The sequence below is a fragment of the Pholcus phalangioides genome, unplaced genomic scaffold (genome assembly GCF_987345545.1).
Source record: "Pholcus phalangioides strain wild (caught in Gottingen) unplaced genomic scaffold, Ppha-v1.0 ptg000008l_1, whole genome shotgun sequence".
NCBI lineage: Eukaryota > Metazoa > Arthropoda > Arachnida > Araneae > Pholcidae > Pholcus > Pholcus phalangioides.
This window is the reverse complement of record NW_028301601.1, coordinates 24,899,737-24,913,635: the sequence shown is the minus strand read 5'-3', so window position 1 is coordinate 24,913,635 and position 13,899 is coordinate 24,899,737. Positions and strand designations below refer to the sequence as shown.

General features: G+C 38.3%; 1 protein-coding gene across 4 annotated transcripts in view; it reads right to left on the bottom strand.

The window, feature by feature from the left end:
* LOC149084073 (SUN domain-containing ossification factor) overlaps nucleotides 1-13,899 on the bottom strand; it is a 57,065-nt gene that overhangs the window by 24,530 nt on the left and 18,636 nt on the right. For all 4 annotated transcript variants that reach the window (XR_016192943.1, XM_089234422.1, XM_089234423.1 and 1 more), the window contains exons 2-7: nucleotides 4,175-4,322; nucleotides 3,202-3,279; nucleotides 1,720-1,817; nucleotides 974-1,120; nucleotides 429-730; nucleotides 109-335 (exon numbers count right to left, since the gene is read on the bottom strand). Coding sequence is in view for 3 of the 4 variants with exons in the window: in XM_089234422.1 (XP_089090548.1) it covers nucleotides 109-335; nucleotides 429-730; nucleotides 974-1,120; nucleotides 1,720-1,817; nucleotides 3,202-3,279; nucleotides 4,175-4,322 (1,000 nt within the window). In the remaining variant the exon portion in view is untranslated. The remainder of the gene's footprint in view (nucleotides 1-108; nucleotides 336-428; nucleotides 731-973; nucleotides 1,121-1,719; nucleotides 1,818-3,201; nucleotides 3,280-4,174; nucleotides 4,323-13,899) is intronic.

Sequence of the window (13,899 nt, the reverse complement as noted above, 5' to 3'; positions counted from 1 at the left end):
AAAAATATATATTTCTGATTCGACAAAAATAATTAATATTTTCAACGCACAATGCCTTGTATACAGGTACTCAATTTTATAAATATAAAATCCTGTATTTTTAATTACCTGAGAAGCCTGAACTGATTCACACAGTTCAATTATGAACCAAATTTTAGCTTTGCAAGGGTTGAGCATGTATTCATCAACTAATTCATTGAGAATACGACTAGCTCCTTCTCCTTCTGCATTTGATGCAACTATCTTTGAACCACACTCGTAAGAAGCATAATTTCTGCGCCGTTTTTGACTAGTTAGCTTTTTCCCGGGAGGTCCTGATGAAGGCACAGCATGTCCTGCAATATATATAAATATGTATATCTGTACATATCTCATGAACAATCAGGAAAAAAATCTTTTCGAAAAAGACATCATTATTTCGAAACTACCTCCTTTCTGTTGCTCTGCCAGCATCATTTTCTTCCATTCATCAAATGAGGGCATGGCATCAGAGTGTGGATGATGATGGTGGTGATGATGACTTTGGTCAGAAGAATCAGTATTCAAAGGTGGCATTTGAGAAGAGCCATCTTTGACTTGAGGAATGTCACTCTTTTCTGCATTGTTTGGACTAGAAGCCTCAGTGACAGTGAATTTGTCACTGCTGGTAGGCGTGATGTGTTCTTTATGCACTTGAACAGGGTCTGCAGCCGAAGACTCATCAACAACATCTGTACTTTTGTCTGGAATTCTAAGAGAAATAATATCCATGTAAAGATTGAGTAGATATGTTTTAATATTATTTCAGGTTGTTAGCTCAAAAAAAAAAAAAAAAAAAAAATCAAGATAATTGAGAACAGAAATTCAGAAGTAATGCCTCATACAAAAATAGTTAATTAAATAAAACTGTTTGAGATAAAAAAAAAAAGACACTTATATTGATGAAAAATGTAATATGCACAATATATTAATTTACTCATTAATATTGACTTACATGTTATCTTGCAACTGATTCAATGGAGAAAGATCGGGTGACTCTGGAATACTGCTCTCAGATGTTTCTTGACCTTCATTATGAGATGCTAGTTGCTCATGTATAATATCAGTGTTATGAGGATCTGACTGAGTGAGTTTGATTTTTCTATAATGACAAATACAAAAATTGTTAGTAGATATGTAGACTTTAATAACCATTATAAAACTAAATACAATCATTTTCTTAGTTATATAGTTATTTTTGATTTCTTAGGATTGCAGTAGAGTTTTCCATAGGACACAATTTAACTGCATTTTTCAATGAGGCCATCCATCCCCTTGAGGAAGAGCGCAAACCATTCCTGGATGGTCTATTAGGGCAATCAATAGAAATGTCTATATGTGTGCTCCTCTATCTACGACGAATGTCACTACTCGAAAAAATGAATTTTTGAATGAAGTTTATTTCTTTCCCAACCAAATTAAGTCATTCGTTAGATTGTCAGCATAAAACCTCCTATGTTATCCCAAAAATGTAATTTTTGAATATTGTCTGTTTCTTCTTATGAATAAAGTAATGTGTGTGTTCCAAAATATTCTTTTCATCTAAATATATTCTATTCAAAAATAAAAGCTTAAATCAACTCGTGGCACTTTGAACTTTAGGAAAAATTTTAAAATATATTCTTTTACCCCTCATGAAATGCAAATATGAGGGCTATTAACTTGACAGTTTTAAAAGAGACTCCAAAAGACCATGATTACTTGGTTTTGACAATCGGATCAGCAGCTTCTTTTCGCCTGATTTTCTTGAATGGTTCTCCAAACTTCGGAATTTTAACAGGATTATCAGATAGTTTTGCCTGCAAGTTCATACCAATAGATTAAAAAAAATGCAGACACTTGTGATTTAATTGCAAACTTGAGATCATGATTTGCTCATGATAAAAAAAATGGTAAAAAAAAAAAAAAAACACGATAAAAAGCATCATTCTCAATCAGAAAACTGCAATATATTGGGTGAATAAAGTGTGAAATAAAAATATATTTGTGTTCAGTTCCTCATCATTAAAATCTCCTTTATCCTTTATTTTGTTTCTTGGCGAGCCTCTAGGAATTTGATAATACTTATAGTCAAATTTTGTATCATACTTGGAACACTAATTAAGTTATCTTCTATAGAAACTCATGGGAAATCATGTTTTGGATAACAAGAATGACACCAGAATGAATTGGCTTTGTTAGCTGAATGGTGTGAATAATTTTATTCATTGGAACAAGTTCAAATCAACTGCATCGTTTGAAATGTGCACAATGTAGGGGCAGAGCATAGGAGAATGGATGTGAGTGAGGAAGGCCTATTTGTATTAATCTTAACTTAGCATTTTTCCCTCAGTTTAGGGCAGTTTTCCCCATCATTTTTGATGTCGCAGACCCCCTCCTCCTTCCTGTATTTAAGGTCGATGCTCTGCCCACCCCCTGTACTGTCAGAAGGCCAATTTCAACACCACCATCCCATAAAATACAAAATGTATTGTTTTTATCATTTGATTATCATAAAAATTTAATTACATGTCAAAGTACAAAATGTGACATTCATTGCAATGGTAGTAAATGAAAATGATCATGCAGACACCCCAGGGATCCACAGACCACAGGTTGAGAAACACTGATTTAAAGAATAAAAATGCTGGTCTCACCTCACTCATTAGATCAGAGTCTAGATTAATGTTTTCAATGTTTGTGACAAGCGGCACATTGGTGTGTTGTTAAGGTAGTAGGTGCAGTGAAAATTTTGTAAAGAAATTGACTAAATTATTTTTAAAGGAGTTCAAGTAACACAACTTATAATTGCTTTTTAGGAAAATGTAAATTGTCTTTTTATCACAATTTACTAATAAATTTTGTCTGGATTAGTAATTAATCCATTAAAACTGTACTTTTTAAAATCACAATTCAATTGTGCCATGAAAGTTTAACCGTAGGTTAAAGTGTGCTGAGAGATAAGAATGGTAAAAAAAAAAAACCACTGGTCTAGATTATCTAATGGATGTCACCGAAAAAAAAAAAAGCAATCTCCTACAGTTTAGTTAGTATTTTTGCATTTTTTTAGCTTCTTTGAACACAAATGTTTTATGAAAGTAAGTTATATTATCTCAGCCACCTCGTTGGGCATTTTGCCTGTTGTGGCATTGTATTTGTATTTATTTGTATTAAGAACTGGTAAGTGTAAAATACATTTCATACCTCTGGTCCTGTGTTACTTGAAATTGACTGCTGAGATTGGCTGCTTGAATGAGATGATTCACCTGAATTAGATATCACCTGTAAAATGCATTAATATTAGTATTCCAAGTATTTTTTTAACAAAAGAATTGAGGAGGGGAAGACCATAGCAAAAAAGGAAAAAAATCACACAATCTCCAACTAGCAAAAACTGTGCATAAAAAAAGTATCAATCCAAGCAACACTACAAGTACACTTATTTATGTCTTTAGATCAGTAGCCCATCTTGCATATATCTGGCAAATAGATGAAAAAAAAACTACACAACCTGCTCTAGAGGAAATATTGTCTGAAATCCTTAATGCATTAAAAACTTGTATTGTAAATTTGTGTTTATCCACCAAACAGTACTTTTGGCAGAAAACCATTTTTTGCTAAAATTCTAAGTCTTTGATATAATTCAGCCTGTCAATTTTAAAGAGTTCCATTGGCTCAAGTACAGTATAAAGTGAGGTATAAAATTAGGAATGAACTCACAAAAAAAAAATCCTGGGATATAATGTACTACTGGCTTTCTAAAGCGGTAAAATTATTATAGCCAGGCGCACCTAAAAATAAGATTACCGCTGTAGGCAGGTTCAAAATACAATGCGTAGTTAAACAGGAATTCTGCAAGGACCAAAGAATATATCGTTATAAGCAGGTTTATCATTACGTAGACAATACCATTATGAATATAGGTTTCATTGTATTTTGCTTAGTTGCAGCAATTCTTGTTCAAACAAGGAATTAAACAAAAAATTTAAAAAAACTTACAAACTCAATTAATTAGCTCTTGCTCTGCAGAATTTTCAAATCTTAACTTATCAATTTTTTTTATCAGTGTTTAACAAAACATTCTAAATCAACTTAATTCTAGTTAAATGTTGATCCAAAAAATTTGAATTAACTTCTGGGAAATATTTTCACAGTACAAATCATTGACATGGCTTACATTATCCTGTTGAACATCAATATTTTCAGATGTAGGTGATAAGGAAGAAGCAATGCTTGGTTCATCGATCGGATCAGTTTGCTTGTACTCTGAATCAAAGGAAACGCTACTGGTGCCGCTATCAGCATTATCACAGATACAATTTGACCTAAAGAATGGCAAGTAGAATAAAATAATTCATAAGTTTAGCATCTAATTATGGGAAAAATATATTATAGGAATACATTTATATTAGTTATGAATACATATGAAAAAAATTCTATCAAAGGCCCTGTATCGCTTCCCAATATTCAAATTTGAAAGTGATGTTAATCATTTCCATTGGAGCTCATTACCAAGCAATTGTAATGGACAACTGAATCCTTATATCTCTTATCTGTGCCCCCCCCCCCCACCACAAACCCACTGTATTCTAGCAGGTCAGAAATTTCAGCAAGAAAGTCTTGAACAAAATTTTTTTCAATGTGCTAATGCTTGAGCTTCCCAGGATAAAGCCACACAACAGTTTTTCTTCACCATTATGAATATATTTGAATGGAAGGCATAGAAATTTAACACAAAAATATAGTTTTTAAACAACATTGTATTGAAGTAAGCATACACAAGGTACAGATTATACATTGCATTACAACCACATGGAGAAGTAGCTATAACATGGTTTATAATAGAAAATTATTTGGTTCCCTTCCACAGGATGTTTTTTGATCAAATCTGATACAGAAAACCAAAATTTCAGCTTCTCAAAGTTCATTTTAACTTATTTACTGGCCTATATATTTGTAATTGCGACATCTTTTTTTTATTTTTTTTACAGATTCTTGGTGACCACTTATTCTTGACACTATAAAATCACCAAATGCAAAAATTTCTCAATACACGGAAGAAACCAGGGCAGCGCCCGGTAATATAGCTAGAAGTAGTAATCATAGCGGAAATAGACTTAAAAGTCTGGAATAAGGCACGATGATGATTGCTGGGGGGGGGGGGGATGATGTCATTTAAAATGTTAGCATAACATTAAATCAATCGGCTCAAACTTTGACGAGGAAAGGGAGGTATCACCCCCCCCCTCCCCCGTAGCTCCTTCCCTCGGTAGTAGTGAATAAAACCGTCAAATTGATTACGTGTTGAAATCCACAGCAAAATAATGGTGAGCCATTAAGTACGGTGGGGTACAACAGCTAAGATATTAAAGAAATGCCCAGAGCGAATGTTAATGCATTTTCAGGCAAAGTTTTTGGTGTTCCTACCGCCAAGTGAGCAGGACCAAGTTGACTGATAGGCGGTAGCTCGGGGGTTCTGAGAAACCAGCCAGCCACCCCTCCTCAAAAATGTAGGAAAATGACCCACATAAATGGAATCACGTGATTAATTTGTCCCTGCTATCAATTCAGCCCCCCCCCCCGAAGTAATAAATTTCTTGCTATGGCATTGCCCGGCTGTAACAGCTCGTAGACTTAGCGTTCTAATCGACCAGTGCACCCGAAAATTTATCAAATCTCATCTGTGAAAAGCATTATCTCGCTATTCAAATAAAATCATCACACTGGGGGAAAGAGCCAAACTAAGGTCAAACAACTTTTCTTGGCGTAGGTTTACTTGTCGCCAATAAAACTAACTCTACCTTTGTTTTCACGCGGCTACGCATCTTTCCTTCTCACTTTTTCTAGTCTTGTCTCTTCCTACTCCACATACCAGAGGAAAGATTTATTAAAGAGTCTTGTGCCACTCAAAAGCTTCTTTTAAGATTAAAAAAAAAGCCCCCCCCCCAACACTCTCTAACAAACACACACACATGAGCAGCAGAGTAGAATAAACATCAACCTTGAGAAGAGCCGAGCAGCGAGTTCAGCGTCTCAGAGACGGGAATTTAAAAAAAAAAAAACCCCAAGTGGGAACGAGTGAAACAAGTTTATTTTCTGTGTTCATGTAATAAAGACCTTGTTTATCAAATTATCTCTCTAAAATAATAACCGTTTTTCCGGTAGAAATGCTATTTGGATCCTCGCAGTTTCCTATTTCAAGGAAAAGGAGCTGAATGGCAGGCATGGCGTCATGTAACGACCTCCACGATTAGCTAGCTTATTGGATATCGATTACAACCGAATGCGTATCATTTAACCTTTAAAATATTACGCGCATTTCCTTATCTTAAATAGTATTACGAGATGTCAGTATCACTATCGTATTTGATAAGAGCTTCTGGGATCCGTTTTATGATTAGGCGCATTGTGCGATTCGACGTCACGCGTTAACGCATGCGGGGGTGAAATCGTGCGGCCGGCCAACACTGCATTATCGCCAGATCCGTAGATGAAGTTCGAGGAAATGAAGGCCAGAGAAACTCTCAACATTACGAAGATCATTTTTGTGCAAGGTTTCAATTCCATATTAATGCATACGTACGACCACGGGCAGGACTTACGCAGGTATGATATGCGCAACCACACATGGCCGTGAAACAGGGTATAACCCAAAGCGCTTGAGGAATTTACCCTCAAGCGCTTTGGTCTAGCTCCTTTACTCAAAAAACTTTGAAGCATCACACAGTGAAAATCCTGTTGAGAATCTCCAGAGATTTAGTTAAATAGTTCCTCAAACTGATTCGATAATAATAGCGCAAACTTGATTTTTAACTACACCCGAGTAATAATTGCAAAGAATACGCCCACTTCTCGGGCGACATTCCAACTTCATCTGCATATCAAATCTTTAGCTCAAAAGTCTATAAATTTATGAATGTCATGTGGGAAATCTGAGTTTTACGCCTTGTTAACAAATACACAGACAGAAACACCCCCCCCCCCCGAGCTAGTTTTTCACGACTCTTCCATCATAGGTGGATGTGGGAGGAGGCGATCACCCCCACTTTAGCGAAAAATTTGTATTATTAGCCTAGGTGGGATAGCGAACATCCCCCTCGTTCACTATTACACATCCTCGGTGATTAATCCGCACCCCTCTCCTCGAGGAGCCTGCATCCACTTACGCCTCCCACATCTGAGCCAGGATTTTTAGTAGACTCCAGATTGTGAAGTTTAGTTAAGTTCAAGAAAAAATTTATAACAAAATATACGGTTGATTTCTAAGCTAGACACATATCAGCCCTTTGTGAGAGGGATAGGTGTAGTGAAATGCATCAGACATGGGCCGTAAAATTGCTGTCGCACCCGAGCACAAAATATCCGTTTGGCACGGATCAATACAATATAACTATTAATCCGAGAAGTCTTAGGTGATAAATAAAATGCTACGCAGAATTGATGGATCACAGAATTTGTCATAAATTCAAGAACGTAATATACTCCTCTCTCTTGACGTCCTACAATAACGTATCTTTTGTTTTTATTTTTTCACGGTCACGGCCCTTGAAAACAGCAGCAGTTTTTTTCCTCCCAGCCCAATCCCATCAGCATAACAAAAGCGCGTATTTGGCTCCTCCTCTGTAAAAATAGACGGCTAGCCAAGCATTTTTATTGATTCCAGCGGCGAGCACGCGCTCTGAGAGGCTTCCACATCACAACATCCATCGACGTGGTAGTATAATAAGTCCAGTGGCGTCATCATCACTTCTTTCTACGCATTTTCTTCCACGTGATTCACTAAAGCCGCCGTCATTGAGACTCCTCAAGCAAGAGAAGAGACCTTGAGTCGCACCGCACTGACTTGAAGAAAAAAAAACAAGAAACATACCTAGGAGAATAAATGCACCGGGGGAGACAGAGCGGCATTGACGAGGAGCGAAAACAAACACAGAGAATGATCATTTATACATTCTTTAATTAGAAATATAGATTATTAAAATGCGTGGTAATGGATGAAAATCCTCCGAGTCGGTGCGCGTTTGTTTGGCTTCTGTTTATTTGCAGAATTTTTAGGACTTCCGAAAATAAAAATCTCCTATGGTACACAGAATAATTCTGAACAAACTTTAAGGAAGAATAGAGTAAGCTAAAGAACAAAAATGTTAGAAATGTATGGCGCAATACAAGGACTGCAACAAATTCCTTATTTACAATGAATTCTTTCCTACTAGTAAAGGGCAGGCACGGCTTAGCCTGCTTGAAATATGCCCTTCTGGTAAAGTATTTAACCAGGGGGAAATATCAGAAAGAACAGAATAGCCTGAGCAGGCTCTGTCGTCTACGCCAGTGGTTCTCAACCGGGGGCCATCCTAGTGGTACTGGGATACTTCAGGGGGCCCGCCACAGAAGAAAATGTAGAAAGGGGCCATGACAGGTGGTTTGGAGGGATGCAGAGAGCTGAGAAGAAAAATTAAGGTGACTATTCACTTACAGAATCTAACAAAACCACCCATAAAACCCAGGGCCGTCTTAGGGTATGGACCCACCCGTGCCTCATGCCTACATTTTGCAGCAGGATCCCTAGGATGGGGTTTTTTTGCAGGCCCTCGGCTACATTTTGCACAGACCCCTCTTCTATATTAAATTGTAGAGTGAAAAACAAAAAATTATGAAAACCATATCAGGTTCCGGGCTGCAGTTCTGTCAGTCCCACTCTTGTGAGGGGTCATGCCCGGAGGTCTCATGTCCATAAGTGGATCCCACCTTATGATATTTTGTATAGTACAATAAATTTTGAAAATAAGTAGGAAATATGTAGGCTGCTTATTTCCAGCTAACTATGAGACTACCATAGCATCACTTTGCCTGGGGGGGGGGGGCATGATGTTGAGACGGCCCTGAATAGAACTCGGACTAACGGGGAGCTCAATAAATTATAGGCCAGTGGTCTGGAGGCCAATCTTATTTGCAAAATTTTCGTTCAGTATAAATTCAGTGAAAAAATCAATTCAATACGTATAAAGGATCTGAGGGCCGTAAACTCTGGGTAAGACGGGGGGGGGGGGGCTACGAGAAAAAAATATGGTTCAAAGGGGGCCCACGGGCAAAAAAAGGTTAAGAAACACTGGTCTACGCGATATATGCTCATTGCCTCGAAGGGCGTTGTCGTGCCGAAGAAAATTCTGAGCTAGAGGGAGAAAAAAAATTGGGTCCCTATCGCGGATCAAAAGGCCCCCCCAAGTCACGCATGTGCCTTCAGGTACAATTTCAAAAAGCATGTGCAAGGTCAGGCATATAAGAAAATAATCAGATTGTACAGTAGTTCAGAGGCTATAGAAATATAAATATAGGAACTATTTTATGGTGCCTAGAGGACTCTTTGACAATGTAACGTGTAAATACAAAGTGATCGTTTACTACAGTAGTTTTGCCCACTATGGACAGTATTCACGAATTCCGAGAAAATAAACGTTATTTTCGACCAAACAGTATCTAGACATGCGGAGAGGAGAATGCGTTTAAGTAGTAATTCTCAAATGCGTGCGTACCCCCTTAGATACCGTATGTAGGCAGATAAGTTATGTTTGTCCCCACCCACAACTTGGTTGGAAGTGCGCGAATAGCCAATTCACATCCTTACTCTTATAAGTCACACAGTACCAGATCTCATTATCATGAGGCCCCTATGCATTCAAGGCCCCCCGACAGACCAGTCACGACCCAGGCTCTGTCCCTCCCGGGATATAAGCCTTTTACCCTTGCGGGTTGGGTCGCGCTGGGGAGATTATATTCAAGGCCCCCCGGCACGTGCTCGGGTAAAATTTCTTAATGCCGTCAAATCAGTTTCATCGCACCGACATCAAATGTTAACCTTTACAGCGGCAATACCGATATATATATATATATCATCGAACTTGATCTGCTTTATTTCAGCCACCCTGAAATATCTCGGGTTTTTAACACGCTTTTATTTCCAATGTGGCAGTTATAATGCGGATCATGAAAATTTGAAAAACCACTTAAAGGGTTATCGTTAATCGAGTATCATTGCCCCGATTTATTTTCTACGAACACCCTCCTTGAAACGCACATAATGATATTACGATACATAATTCACAAAACGCTGTTCAAATAAAACAATTAGCGGGTGTAGACTGTTTGTTCGTTTTATCACACAGCAAATAACATTTTTATGCTTTGATGTACGATTAAACAGGTATATTTTATACACGAAAAGTGTTTTCCAGCTCTGTCTGTGCGTGTTGAAAAAGAATGAAAATGAAAAAAACTACAGGCTTAAGAGAGGGAAAAAGATAAGGAAATATAAGATATATATATATAAAAATAAAGAAAATAACAGTAATCGAAATTTCCTTGATGCAATGAGTTTGTTCACATCGCCTTGGACGAGGCGTGTTCGTGCGAATATGCTTATGTGGAGGAAGAAAATTAGATTAGAAAAGAAGATCCTCGATTAACGATAAACACATTAACATCATGAGTCAGCGCAACGAAACTGATATGACAGAATTGAGAAATTTGTTTATCCCAAAACCGTTCACGTGTGTGTGTGTGTGAGAAACATAATATAAAAACCCTGCAAATGGAGAAAAATTTTCTATTTGTAATATCCGCCTAATTGTCTGAGAGGCGCGCGCGGGAGCCCTATATGACGGAATATTTTGAAGGTTCCTAAAGCAGGTGTTTTACGAGCCGTTTTCTGGTAAATATTTCTGGTGTTTAAAACAAAAAAAAAGATACGATTCATCCAGGAACCTCTCGCATTAGAGCAGAAGTCTTCAAAATTTTCCTGGTGGCGGATCCAGGGCCACGTATCGGGAGGAACGAATAATTGTGCTGGTTCGTAAGATAGCCCAACATTTTACGGGACAGACTAATTTCTTTTGTCTTATCCGGCTCTTGGGAACGACGATCCTCCTTACCCGAATCTGCACCCGACTTAAACCAGCATAAGTTGAATCGTTGAATGCAACTTGGATGGAATGTTTCAATTGGAAATTGTTCGATCAACACCTAATCGAGAACGAAATCAAGCGCAATTCATAAAGCACCGCGGTAAACACGTTTGTCCCGATACAGTTGTTCTCAAACTTTCGCCAGCCACAGATTCCTTGCCAAGACAACGCTTATCCGCGGCTTCCTAGAACAGTCTGAAAAAACTCCCAATCACTTTAAAGCACTGAATAGGAAATCATCACAGCCAATCGCTCGCTGTGACGCCTGTAGGAGCTGCGACGTACACTTTGAGAAACTGTCCAAATACTATGTAGAGCCGGACCTTGATTTAAGGGCGCCCAAGGAAAAACAGGCATTTATTCCTCCCCCTCTCTTCCGCTACGATCAAAGATTGTCGATTAGAAAACGAATATGTAAAAAAACTGTCTGAATTTATTTTTTCCATAATCTATCTACTTATTGTGAATGGCAGGGGGGGTGGCGCTTACATCACAAACAGGGCGAAAAAACACAAACAAATAAACATACAAAGGAATAAAATAAACAAGCATGTAAAATACCAGAAAAAAAAAATACATGATACAAATAAAATACACACTACTATTAAAAGAGGTGTATGTAAAATTACATAAAAGAATACAATGAAAAAGTTAAAACCACAACGACGTAGTAGCTGGCTCAGAAATGATAAAAACTGAAAATTCCTCGGGAAAAAAATGAAATAAAAATAAATTAAAAAACAAGCATCGAAGATGGGGAGACGGATCATGGGTTTTAAAGCTGAACGAATGAAAAAACTATGGTATCTTATTATTTCCGCAGAATGGAATTCTGATTGGAAATTCGTGGGCTTGTTGAGCTGATGTGAGGGGATCGACTGCTATGAATGAGCAGTCATTTAATCACTTTTGTCGTACCACGGTCATTTTCTGCATACGAAGGCTAATTAGACAGGGACCTACAATTTATCGCCGATTCCGAACGGCAGTTTGTTTTTTTATACTCATCGAGGGGTTGGTGCGCTAATGCCTCGATGGGGGACTCCCTGCGGTAGCAATTTTTTCCTGCGGTCATGTCACCGTTTTTGTTGTACCCGTGTCACGAAATTTTTCTGACAAGAACGAACCGGGTATCGAACTCGCGACACCTCTGAACACCCTTTGGAACTTTAGGCGAACATCTTATCGATCTGGGCTACCGCGCCCATGAATGAGTAGTCGATCATGTAGTAATAGTAGTAATCATGTCCGGGTATTATAGTAAATTTCATAGAGTAATTCTTAATTCTACCCTGCTGTTTTTAGAAAAAGGAAAATAACACAGGAACACTTGATCAATAAATATTAACATTCAGATCTCGCATGCGACAGTTATTCTCAAAAATATTTATTAGAATTTATCAGTTTTCGGGACCGATACAATGAGACCACTGAATCCGATTGGTCAACCGGTAAGTGCTCGAGAAATAAAAGAAAAAAGACAGTTTCCTAACAGGAATCATCGAGAAATTCTGATGACACTTAGTTTTAAAAAAAAACCTCATTATCGCAAGTTACCGATTAGCATGACCATCACCCATAATGACTGAAAGGAAAAGGTTCAAGGAACAAAGCAATATTATTTCATTCCGAAATATCTGCATATTGCATTCATGTTGACATCACAAACCTGACGTCTCTTCAGTTGCGTCATCGACGTAGTGTTTTAGTGCATCCAAACAAAATTTTATTTTTGAATAATGTGATTGGAGTACGATTTGGGCCTGATTTTAGCATGAGCGAGTTCACCAAGGTCACCCTGTCCTCACAGCAATTTGTAATCACCAAAAATATTTTATGATATATTCGCTAACTAACAAATCTTTTATCCCAGTCCTAGAGCCAGCTCAGATCGAAGTGGGAAGCAAGGTTTGATAGGCCGAAGAAAAATTTAGGCAAAAGGCCATATTTTCTCAGAAGCCACCCGATAAAAACGGTGTGAAATATTATTTTTTTTACTTCTCCAGGACCGATTTCTTTTCATGTTGGTAATAGTTGTAGAACGGGGGTGGTCGAGGGTTATAGGGGCGGACTCGTATAGCACGGGCGCCGCAGTGATGTTCGGCTAAAATTGGTTTTCTGTGGTTCTCAACTTTGAACAGCGGATGCGAGTCGATCTCCCCGTTAGGCCGAACACATACTGGGGATGTGAGCGGAGAGGTACGAAATAGCGGCGAAAACAAATGTACTGTTTTGTTTTGCGCCTCACATACTCGGGCAGCGAGACGAGGGGGAGAAAGAGGCGGCTCAAGAGGTACGCGATTCTTTCAAGCCGGTTTGTTTTCATCGCGAGGTAAAATCAGACGCTATTTGGGGATTGGTCAGTTTTCTCCCCTTTTTTTTTCTCCTCACTCTCTTGGAAAAAAAAGAGAACTTCTGAAGGGGGATCATCATCATCACACCCATTTCGTTTCGAGGGAGTGCTTCGGATTTTTTTTCACTTTTGGCGCTCTCTCTTCTTTTCGATTCCCATTTTTTTGTGCTTAACCCAGTCTATCCTAATATAAAAGTTTGACGATTGTTGTGACAGCATTTTACGGATTAATTCCCCCCCCCCCCGTCATTTTTTTAGACGTGAATATTTTTCAAAATTTTACTGGGACTAACGAGATAGATATTTCGCAAATTTCCGCCCATCCCATTGCGCTTTTTGCATGGAAAACTACACTATGTGCAAGAGAACTTCCTTCTGATGAACGGACAGTGCTGCAACTAGGGGGGGGGGGGTTGGTCTGGTTTCCTGGGCGTAGTATCAGGAGGGGCGCAAATTTCATCTTTTCAATTGTCTCTGAATAGCTTTTAATAAGAAACGTACTGCCGTACTGCCATGGGACGTAGGCACCAAAACATGGCGGAAGGGGGGGGGCTATTTCAACCCCCCCCCCCCCCCAATAAATTTTGTGTT